The sequence below is a fragment of the Macrobrachium rosenbergii genome, chromosome 43 (genome assembly GCF_040412425.1).
Source record: "Macrobrachium rosenbergii isolate ZJJX-2024 chromosome 43, ASM4041242v1, whole genome shotgun sequence".
NCBI classification, from domain to species: Eukaryota; Metazoa; Arthropoda; class Malacostraca; order Decapoda; family Palaemonidae; genus Macrobrachium; species Macrobrachium rosenbergii.
The window spans coordinates 32,130,441-32,142,711 of record NC_089783.1 but is presented as its reverse complement, the minus strand read 5'-3'; the positions used below and the strand labels follow the sequence as shown (position 1 = coordinate 32,142,711).

At 38.8% G+C, this 12,271-nt stretch overlaps 1 protein-coding gene across 1 annotated transcript in view; it reads left to right on the top strand.

Moving 5' to 3' along the window:
- Positions 1-12,271, top strand: part of LOC136828753 (ribosome biogenesis protein bop1-A) — a 52,922-nt gene that overhangs the window by 28,894 nt on the left and 11,757 nt on the right. Inside the window, exons 6-7 of the mRNA XM_067086963.1 lie at positions 3,502-3,720; positions 10,544-10,647. Coding sequence (XP_066943064.1) covers positions 3,502-3,720; positions 10,544-10,647 — 323 coding nt within the window. The remainder of the gene's footprint in view (positions 1-3,501; positions 3,721-10,543; positions 10,648-12,271) is intronic.

Sequence of the window (12,271 nt, the reverse complement as noted above, 5' to 3'; positions counted from 1 at the left end):
TTTTTCTTGAACTCTGCTCCTGACGCTGGGCTGCCTGACCACAGTTCTTCATTTCTCTCTCTTAGACAGTAGATGAAGGTCAAGAGGGAGACGATCCAGATAATTCTTTCACCCATTCTCCAGGGTGATTGGATAGGAGCTTGGATATGCAGGGAGCACTTCCAGATCCCTGTCCAAACCCCAGAGAGTAGTTTAGTTCTGTCTTTCGGGACAGGGCTTCCCAATCGGGAGTCTTTGCTTCGACCTCCTGATTACTAGCTCTTCCTGCATTTGACTACCCCTTTTGTCTGGGCATTACTTCAGTCTTTACATGTTGAATGACTTCATTATCTTCTAAGAAAAGGGGCTTGGAGGCTCTTGACAGTAACCTTCACCGGCACAGGGAAACGCAGTCAGACACCTCCGTGTTGTTTCTTATCCCAGGTTTCTTTAGTCAGATTTCTAGTGGTGGCTGTCTGAACATGACTTGTGCAAGGGAATTCCCTCTTCTGCTGAGCTTGGTTCTGGTCTTCTTCTCAGCACCTCAGATCTAGGTCAAAGGAGCCCATTTGAAGAACTAGGAAGATGGCAAGGGCTTGGTCCCCAAAAAGAATGGAACCTCACTTATACTTTGGAGAGCTAAAGTGTTTCCCTTGTGGCCCTAGTACTGCTCGACCTTAGCTGTATGGTAGTGTATTTGGATTAGACCTCAGTACTAACACATCTACTTAAGCAGGAAAGCTGGATCCGGCGTTTCCTCTCGACCAATCAGCAGAGTTCTTTCTCTGTTGACAGATCAATCAAATCTTCTAGTCATTTGATTTATTCAGGGACTAAGTGTCGAAAGACATACTAGGCCGTCAGAAGCTTGTCCTTCCCATCATGGCCTTTCGATCCCCTGAGTTGTCAGAATCTCTTTATTGTATGAAGCAAGCCAACCTTAGACCTGTTTGCCTCATCAAGGAACCTTCTACTTGGTCGAGAAAGCCCTGAACAGCCTCGGGCTTAGTTTTTCAGTTACTCGTAGGCTCTTCAAGATCTTTCCCCAAACTGTGTCGTCTCAAACAACCTAGCTTCAGATACTACCACAGGGGTTCGCTCTTGCCCAGACAGACGCCGGACAGTCCATAGGATTGTCTTTTGAAGAGTATTCAAGATATGTTGCAGAGGCTATTACAAGATTCAGAAGTCACCCTCTTCCTCCTTCTCCCAGACTTAGTGGTCATCTTCCAAAGCTGGTGTCGCAGACTCTTCGTCTCTTCTTTTTAGACACCTCTGACCCTGCTGCAGATTACCTCTTTGTTTCTGAGAAGATCTAGGTTCTCTTGCTTTCCTTGAATAGGTACCGATCTATGCTTATCTCTGGTTAAGCACAGAGACCTGGGTCTTTCATCTTCTTCTCAAACACCTCACAAGCCTTTTCACACCCAGCTAGGAAGCAAGAGATGTGTTATCCCTATTTTTTCCTTTGATTTTAGCCAAAAACAAGGATCCATCCAAGACCTGGCTCCGTTCTTTCTCCCTTAGAGCTTAACAGACATCCTTGGCTTCCAGGAGCTCCGGCCAGCTCCTGAATTCCTAACTCACCTGGTGTCCAGCTCACCTGACACCAGCTACAACCAGGTGCCAAGACATGCTCCAAGCACCCAGGAGCACTCACCAACCCTGAGGGAAAGAGTGAACTCTGTCCAATTGGAGTTTTTTTTTTTAGGTATTCACCTGAACAGGACTTGATAATATAGAGGGCTTTCTTGTCCTTCATCCTTAAGAGAATTTCTGAAACACTCAGATTCAGAACAACCTTGCCTTCTTTTGGTGAAAGCTAAGATTATCTGAGCAGCCTCTACGTCTTTAGCTTTCAGCTTTCAGGCACATATGTCCCTTACTTTCATTTGCCACCAGCCTACGGGAAGCGTATCATCCTTCACATCTCACAGGCACACATGGCCACTACTTCCATTCTGCATCGACCTACTGGAAGTATAATAGTCCTTCACATCTCACTGTCTTAAGAAGTGAAACCTGAACTTCTAGCTCTGCTGGCACCCAGGTCTTTGGGCATCAGCTACAGTCTGTCGCCAGCTTTAGAGCTTCCAGAGCCTCAAGCTGCTAGCTTGCCTGGCGCCAGCTACAGGTCTGGCCCCAGCTATAGAACCCCCAGCACCCAGAACTTCGGGCTCCCCTGGTGCTCAGCTTGCCAGGCAACAGCTACATTCTGGAGCCATCTTTAGAGCTTAAGGCTTTCGTGATCTCCTAGCAGCTCGGCTGGCGCCCACCTCGCTTGGTGCCAGCTACAGTCTGGCACCAGTGATATTTATATCAATCTGCGAGCTTCCACAGCTCGCCTGGTGCCAACTCCAGACTAGTGCCAGCTAAGTAGCGTGTAAATTCTGCAGTACCACAGGATAGTGACTGGCATGGTATGGTAGGAGGAAGCATAAGATTTTCTCCTACTCTCTCCTCACCTTCTGGTGAGGTATACAGTTTTTTTATGAGCCAGGGGGTACAAAGTACCCGGAGCACCCACCACTCTCAGTGGATGGGTTGTGGTGTTATTTCAGTGTAGGTGACAGTGTATCTGGTTGTTTTTACGTTGGCACTGCTTGCAGGGCAAGGGCACCCATTAAAGTTTTGCTAGCTATTGGATAACTCCTTGGCTGCATAAATTCTACTGATGCTTTGGTAGCCATCAGAGTACTCCTTCGCTACAAAGCCCCCACTTAAGTAGAGGCGACCCTTGGCTCTACCGCCACGCCACTACATGTTAAGTTGCAGATTTATACTGCAGGCTCTCTTAACTAATAAGGAATGACAGGATTTGTATTCAGTGCTAACAACTTTTCTATTTCAAATTCATTGTATGACTTAATGTTTTTGGAGTAGAATACTATGTCCATGTATCCCACCTCCTGTCACTGTGGGATTCAGCTATGTAATTACTTGGTAAGGTACTTATATAAAAATAAAATTTTTATAATAAAATAAAGTTTTATATATACTTAGCAAGTAATTACAGAATCGGACCCCACCCTCCTCCCCTCTAAGGCATAAAACGAATGAGAATTGTGTGCTAGGTCGTTCCAGTATTCCGTTAGTGGGACGGGCTGATCACCTACACAAACTATACTGAAACGCTACCAGCGATTATGTATAAAACTTTATTTTATTATAAAAATGTCATTTTTGCCGCCTTCATTCATAGTGTGTACAATATTACAATTAAATCTGAGATAGTCCTACATGTATTACTGTTTTACCATGTAACTTTATTTTTACATTCATATAACCTCTACTAAAGTCAGTTTTAAGTAGTTGGAATTCATTTCCAGTCTGAAACCCACTATTTGGTTTATTGTAAAACCTGCTTTACTCCCCAGGAAACTGGGTGTGTACTGTAGAGAATTTTGTAAAGCAATTTTTGTATGTTCAGTATTGGGTAACCTGGCCGATTCTAATTTAAAGACTTACTTTTCCTGTTTTAATGTTGAGACCTAACTACATCATATTTATTTATGTTTTCAGTATGGGAAGTGAGCACAGGTCGCTGTCTGAGAAGTTTTGATGTAGAAGGAGCTGTGAAACATGTGTCATGGAACCCAAGCAACAAACTGTTTTTGTTAGGCATCGTGTTTGAGAAAAATGTGGTCTTCTTAAACCCAGAAACATACCTTGTGGACAAAGTGGTTGTCAATCAAACAAACCAGATTTTCAAATATGAACCTGATCAAGGAGACTACATTCGTAAGTATATTACTGTACAGTGTATATGTCATTATTTGGGATAAGTCTTACCTGCTGTTAAAGATAGCGTACATCTTCCTATCATTAGGTGTGATTAAGCGTACATCTTCCTATCATTAGGTGTGATTGGTATTCAAAATAAACAAAAGAATAACACTTGGTTGACAAGGATAAGACTGTCTACTATGACTTCTTTCCCACCAGGTGGTGTTGGGACGTTTACATTGTAGTCAGAGTTCTTCCTGCTGTTTCCCCATGCATACAGTGCGAATTGGCTGCAGTAATTTTGATTATATCTTGACTGATTTTTCCTTGTATGTTATTGTGCTTGTTTTTATTTTTGTATTATGTCATCAACAGTAAGGTGAGATTAAAGTATTAGGTTCTGTAAGAACGAGTTTTGATTGGGCATGATGGTCACATATTTGTTACCTGTATGGGTGATGAGTGGGATTTTTCTTCTATTAAGTGATGTAAGGAGTGGTCTGAAGAGAAAATGAATAATTTTTGTAAAGCATCAGAAGATGCAAGTGGCCTATAGATTACATGGACAGATGGTTCTGGCCATAAGTCTACTTGGTGTATTTCTTCTTACGGTGTTGCTCTTCCTCCCTATCCTCCTTGGCTCCATAAGTTTGATTCCTCCCTGTGTGGTTCAGCAGAAATGAAAAGGTAAACTTGAGGAGGATTGGAGTTTACTTCTGTTGTCAGTAAGGCACTTGATTGAGTATACTGTATTACGGTAAGGAAGGTGTTCCCTCCCATAGTGATTGACTTGTTTGGTTTCTTCCCAAGAGAGGCGGTATTAGAGCCTTTGTCTGTCTGTAGCTTATCTCCTGGACTGCCTTGCAACAGTAGGTCATCTTCTCTGCCAGGGAGCCAAGGTGTGTCTCAGGATAGAGGCCTGTGCCCATCGCTGCCTCTCTCGCAACTGCCTACCTCAGAATCGAATTGTTCTCTGAAAGATTTATTTGACAGAGTGAAGCTTTTACGTCAACCAACTTGCACTGTTATCATTTGGCAAGAGTGACAGTGATGTGTTTGATGATGTTGAGTTGTCTGTGGTTTATTGGTACAGTATTCCAGTTCTGTAGTTTCTGAACCATGTGTCAGTTGTTCAGTTGCTCAGTAATTAACTTGCCCTGTAACATCACGTATTTCTGCCCTGTAACATCACGTATTTCTTCTGTTTCTAACTTAACTCTCCCCGTCTTACTCAACCCCCCATCTATTGCCTTGTATTCCTCACCTTTTGACAGCAGCCTTGGTGACATCAGACAAAAATCCTCTATTTTCTCCCATCCAATCATCTCCCTCTCAACCATTTGTCCCCTCACATAGCGAGCCGCTCACTCCTTTGCAACCACCATGGTTCTTGGTTTAGACGATGGATTTCAATCCGATTCAGAGGCTTCTCCATTGGTTTTTAAGCGCTTGATAGATTGCACTGCTTTGCTTTACCCACATTTTTATTGAGGATGAACCTGTCGATTGGCACTCTCTTGTGTCAGCTTCTACTTCAGCTCCTGTTAAGATGAGTAAGAAGCTTAAGTTTTCTAATTCTGTTGAGGCGTGTTTTGAGGCAGTCTTGAAAATGTTATAATTTAGTTCTTGGAATGCAACTGCCTCAGTTTCCACTTCTGTAAAGTTACGAGAGTTGCATGTTATGACACAAGTAGAATGCCAGATCTGTGTCCTTTTCCCATTAAAGATGCAAGTTTTTTCAGGTTGCTTGACCCAATGAAGTGGAGAACTCTTGAAACCGGTAAAGTTCTTTGGCACAAGAGTAAGGTGGAGCGCCTATTAGGTTGGTGTATAGTTTGATTGAAGCGCATTTTTTTGTGGAACTGGCTCCCAGCAAGACTGTTTATTGTGCCAGGTGAAACAGCAGGCTAGTCCTGAAGGGTGCAACAGTTCTTGATGAAATATTGCAGTATTATCTTGTCTTGACAGAGCTATTTCTGATGCTTGAAGAATTGTCGCATACTTTTACCAACCCAGTTTTTCTGAAACAAACAGCTGTTCCTATTCATCTTATAAGGTAGCTGCAGCTCAACAGTCAATAGGGGTTTTAGAAGAGCCTCATCATTGTCTCCTTAACCCCAAAGTGTTTAGGGCCATTGCCAAAGATGATTGAATCAGGAGCGTGGAGAACTCTGCACAGTCTTTGATGTCTTCCCTCAAGAGTCCTGCATATGTGCCTGCAGTTGGTCCTGTGCCAAAATCCCTTGCAGAATTTCGATCCAAACCATCCTTTTTTCTTCCACTTTCAGTAAGCTCTTTTGAGGTAATCAAGGCTCACAGTATAAGGTAAAAATTGGCAGAGGTAACATAACTGATGTTTAGAGCCTGGAAGGTCCAGAGTTTTTGAAGTGTCTGGTAAAGCTTTGGAGCAGAACCTTGGCTGGTGAGGGTTCTCAGGGAAGGATTTGTTGTACATTTGGTTACCTTTCCACCCCAGTCAGCTTTCGCTGTATCCTTTCATACGCACCTTCTTTATGCAGAGACGTTCCAAGTGTTGCAGGAGGAGAGCTGATGGTTTGGAAATCTTATGCATGCAGAACATCTAGTCAGAGACAAAATGATCGCAATGTGCTCCAACAGTTCCACCTATCTTTCTTACATAAGGAAGCAGGAAGGCACAAAATTGAGAGTTTTTCAGGCTAGCAGAAACATCTTTGTAGATTCCAGGAACATCATTCTTCTACCAGATTTTGTCCTTGGGAGAAACAATGTTGTCACAGACCCACTTCAGACATTTGATGAAGGAAACTTTTTTCAACACATTTTTCGTTTTCCATATATGTTAATCATGTAATGAGTGCAAATCTCCCATGCACACAAGTGTTTCTGCCTCACATTCGGTCTTCATGAAAAGCTGTGTAAGTGGCTGACACATGCTCAGTGGTTTTAGGAGCTTGTTTAATAGGACTTCTTCTCTCTCATGGGTAAAAGATTGATGAACATGAAAACTCACCAGCTGCAAAATTATTCCTATACAGGCAGTCCATGGCTATCGGCGGGGGTTCTGTTCTGGGGGGTGTAATGACAACCGAAAGTCGGCGATTTTTGGGCTTATCGGCTCTGAAAAGTGATGATTTTTGGTTATTGGTGCCAAAAAGTGATGATTTTCGGTTATCGGTGCCTCTGTTAGGTATGTATTGGTGCCAATGAGCGGAAATCGGCGATTTTCGGCGCTGAAAATTGCCAATTTTCGTCACTAGACTAGCCCCATAAAACCAGATCGCCATTAACCATTAACCGGGGACTGCCTGTACATGGTTAACAGGTGTGCTTAAACATGGGTATAATACTATAATAAAAATCTAACATATTATTTAAGGGACATGCCAACCGCCGAATTTCAAGGAATGATCATATTTCAGTTATTAACAGTTTTCAAGTGTTTTATGTCTAAATAAACATATCCTGATTAACAGTTTTCAACTGTTTTATGTCTAAATAAACATATTCTGAAGCAATAATGCTAAAAAATTCTTAGATTGGTTTATTGACAATTATGTTCATCTCTTGTATGACACTGTTAACCACAAAGTGTAAAAAAGACTTTTAAAAAATGTCTGTATGAATAACTCGGATAACAGTTCAAAACAGTTATACACTGTTTTTAACTGTTATCTGTGTAAATAAACATCTTGAAATGTTATGGCAAAAAAAAAATGTTTAGATTGATTCATATACAATTAAACATATCTTGAAATGTTATGGCTAAAAAAAATGTTTAGATTGATTCATGTACAATTAAAATATCTTGAAACGTTGTGGCTAAAAAAAAAATGTTTAGATTGATTCACATACAATTTTGTTCATTGCTTGTACGGCACTATGAACGACAGATTGAAAAAAAAAAGCATTTGAAAGTGTCAGCAAAATTTATTAAAAAATAATCGTCTCCCACTAAAGTATCCCATTTTCTCTAGTGGTAGTGTCATAGAGAAAATGGGATATAATGATATAGGGATAACTTGATCAAGATTTCCTGATTGTTTCAACTTTCTTGAATGTCCAAAAATATTTTTCTTTTGCTGTTTCCTAAATAGTTTTTTTTTTTTTTTTTTTTTTTAGACTAAATGCTTAGATTTCCAAGAAGACTGAAATAAGACTTGTGTTTATTCGGTGTTAGTTGTAGAATAAGTGGTAAAAATTTTAAGCAAATCCTTTCAATCATAAGGTAGAAACTGTCATTTACTTTGTATGGGGCCTTATGGCATCAGCACTCCCCATAAAAACAAATTTTAGGTAACATATAAATCAAGAGAGAGCACAGCTCTGTTCATTTGATTATATTGTAGACTTCAGAGCATATTTCTTATATAATGAAATAATTTTAGTGCAAAAATCAGCTTCCTAACTGTCATAGTTTCATAGTTATTACGAAATTAGCAATAATTTTTTCTTTTCCTGTTTTCTGAAAACTTACTTTTTTTTAAAATAAATTCTTGTTTCTCCAAGAAGACTGATCCAAATTCAATGAAACTTTTAAAAAATGTAGTATAATTATATATCTTGTTTTTTTTTTTAAAGTGACATCATGGTTTTTTTCAACTGAAAAAAAAATTAAGTTACAGGTCAAGTTTCTAAATTTCCCTGCGAGAGAATTTTCGTTATGAGTAGTAGAATAAGTGGTAAAATTTGAAGCAAATCTCTTCAATCATAAGGTAGCAACAAGCACGTACTTTGTAATGGGCCCTTATGATGTCAGTGCTCCCCGCAAGGGGGTGCACCGTCTAAGTAAACATATACTGAGGCAATAATGCTAAGAAAAAAATATTTAGATTGGTTTACTGTATTGACAATTTTGTTCAAGCACTGTGAACCACAAATTTTAAAAAGACTTAAAAAAAAAGTCTGTATGAATTATTCTGGATAGGATCAAGTAAGCTTTACGCTGTGTTGGACTGTTATATGTGTAAATAAACATCTTAAAACATGCTAAAAAAATGTTTAGATTGGTTCATGGACAATTTTGTTAATTGCTGGTTTGGCACTGTGAGCAACACATTGTAAAAAACATAATGTCGCTATGAATAATCCTAGATGGGATCAAGTTTGAGTGATATACTTTTTTGGACTGTTTTACATGTAAGTGAACTTATCTTGAAACGTTATTGCTAAAAAAATTTTTAGATTGGTTCATGGACACTTTTGTTCATCACTTGTACTGCAGTGTGAGAGACAAATTGTAAATAAAGCCTGTAAAAAGTCTGTAAAAAAAATTCATTCAAAAATAATTGTTCCCCATTAAAATATCCCATTCTTTTTAGTGGTAGCATTATAGAGAAAACAGCTTATAATAATGATATAGGGACAACTGGCTCCAGATATTCCTGATTGTTTCTAGCTTTTGAGTAAAAAAATATTGTTCTTTTGCTATTTCCTGAAAACTTATTATTTTTTTTTTTTAACTAAATGCTTAGATATCCAAGAAGACTGAAACAAGATTTGTCATTCAGTATTAATTGTAGAATAACTGGTAAAAATGAGAAGCAAATCCCTTCAATCATTTGTAGAAACAGTCATTTACTTTATAATGGGGCCTTACGATGTAGGCGCTCCCCATAAATGCAAATTTTAGGTAACAAATCAAGCGAGAGCTCTCAGTTCTATTCATATGAGTATATTGTAAATGTCAGGGCATATTTCTATAATGAAATCATTTTAGTGCAAAAATCAGTTTTCTAACTGTCGTAGTTTCATAGTTATTACAAAATGATATTTATTACAAAAATAAATTCTTGTTTCTCCAAGAAGACAACCAATTTCAATGAAACATTTACAGAGTATAGTATAACTATATATATTAATTTTGTCATAAGCAAATTCATTTTTGAGTGAACGATTTTATTCTGCATAATATTTTTGAAAAGTAACGTCATGATTTTTTTACAGCTGCAAAAAAAAAATTAACTCAGAAATAGAATATCTAAATTTCCCCTGAGAGAAAATTTATTATTAGTTGTAGAGCAAGTGGTAAAAATTTGAAGCAAATCCCCTCAATCATAAGGTAGCAATAAGCACCTACTTTATAATTGGGCTTATGGTGTGAGTGCTCCCCTTAAACCTTAAGAATTATATTAATATGAAAATTGAATAAATACAGATCTGTCCCAGGTTTCTCTTTCACTCTGCTTTAACCTATTGGTCCCCATTCAACTTTGTAGTCTATTTTCTGTAATTGGTCTTATAGTAAAATAGAGGAAATATCAAGAAAAACATGAAAAATATGAGGGAAAGAAAAGAAACTAATTAAAACATAGTACAAAATAAGATGAATAGTAGTTAAGAAAATATCAAATGCATTCTGACCTGGTCTTAGGACCAAGTAGAAGTGGGTCAAGCTTTGCCAGAGATCTTGATACTCATCACATGTACTTATCACACCAGCTTTTTAAGAAGTTCTTCACCATCAGAATGGTCACCATATACCCTAGAGAGTAAAGTTGGTACCAGTGAGAAAGCAGTAATTACTGCCACTAAGGCACCTTGAAGTCCTGGAACGCAATATTAGTGAATAAGAATATATGAGTACTATAGATTTAAAGAAATTATATGTTGATAATAACAATAAATACATGATATTCAAATGTGAAAATTACTTATTAAAAAATCTTTGTTTACATTTCTGTACTTACAGTTGACAGGTTTTTAAGTACAATTGGTTAATTGTAATTTAATTTCATGTTGCATTATACTAAAGGCATATCCATCAATTTTTGCCTTTTAATGGGCTTGTTCTCAGTTTCTTGTTTTCCTTGACTACTGGTAGCTTATGATTAAAAATGTTTTGTGGGATTTTTCACAGGGCCTCAGCGTGTGACAACAGCTGTTCAGTGGAGGACTGCATCTGCTGATGAATGGGCCAAAGGTTACAGAATTATAGTGGAGCATTTCAGATATGTAAAACAGGTTAGAATTATTTAGTACTACCTTCTTGTTTTATAATAGTTGACTGACTGAAACTTAAAAGGAAAATTTGTGTTTGTATAAATTGCAAACTATTTATTTCCCATATTTTTGTCCTTTCTGTTCACAGTAAGTTGGACTAATTTGCAAATATAAACTTCCTTATTAATGATGGTTAACTTCTAGTAAAGCAGTTTCAGTATGAGGCTTCCATTCCGTTACTTTAAGCAAGCATTCTAACAATTATTTATTTATTTATATTAGCTACACTGCTTTTTTATAGATTTTTTTATGATTTTGTCAAGAAATTTCTAGGCTGCTATTCTTGTCTTTGGCAATGCAGTCAACAGGTACAATTCCTTTCTAGTTATTGAAAGTGGCTGTATAAATTCTGTGGAATGATATGAAGGAAATACTATGTATAGAATGTATATCACATGTTGAGAGAAGTGCTCGTGATAGCAAATGTTAAAGTGAATTTTGAGTCCTGAAATGTATGAGGATAGCTAACTGTGTGTGCGAAGAGGGGGAGGGGTTTCTTGTTAAGGAGAAGTGTTGGGCATACAAGAGGTAAAATATTTTTGTCAATTTTCCAACATCAGTGGAAATAAGTACTGTACTAGAAGTGTTGGAAAAATGGTAGGAATGGGGTAGGGAGGCAGTATAGATGTTGGCAAGAAGTAAGGTAAGCATGTTTACAGGAAGATAGATACAAAGGATTATGAACAAAAACATTAAAGCTCCAGAAGAGTATAAGTTCTTTGGAAATAGCGGCAAGGCAAGACAACAAAGTAGACATAATAACGGGTAGAGATGACAGCAGACATGGGACAAACAAATGGAAGAATAACTGAGGCTGAAAATAGTTTTAGGAAAGAAGGTAATCATCTGTTCTTATTTGTGCACTGCAAACAGTGTTTTGGCAGCATTATCAGATGCAGTGATGGAAATACCACAATCACGATACAGTCAACCCCTGGTATTCACGGGGGATAGGGACCACAACCACCCGCAATCCATGATAAATTGGAACCCCCTCAAAAAGTGCTTATAACTGCCTATTTGTTCAGACACGACATACAAACCGTCGGTCCTTTACATTAGGGATTACTTTCAGCGAAGCTGGAAACAGCTGTTGAACTTCCGAACAAGGTAGTTAGGCAGTAAACTACCATCCGGATGTAAACATTCCGATTTGCTTTTGGCCGTTGTGCACTGCAAACGTGTTTCTCACTCTCTACCCGGACTGCTGTTGAGCTGTTTCCCGGTGGGGTCTTTCTCGCTTTGTTTCTTACAATGAATGTTGATAAGCCCTGTAAGCCCTCCTTTCCCCAGCGTGTGTGTCTTGGGTAGAGGGAAGAAGTGCAATAGCTTCTGCTCACATACTGATGTGGACCCACACGCCCTTTGCTCAACCTGCAGAGGACGTGTGTGTTCTTGTAACTCTCCTTGCTCGGAGTGTTGTTCCTGGTCTGCTAAGCAATGTGTGAAGTTTGAGGGGAGGAGAGAGTACTAAAGGAAGCCCGTCAAGGCGTCATCTGAGGGTTATACGCCCCCGATGACTCCCTTGGTGGCTAACCCATCGGGATCGTTTCTTCCTCCTGGCAAGCTTCCCCTTATTGCTGCC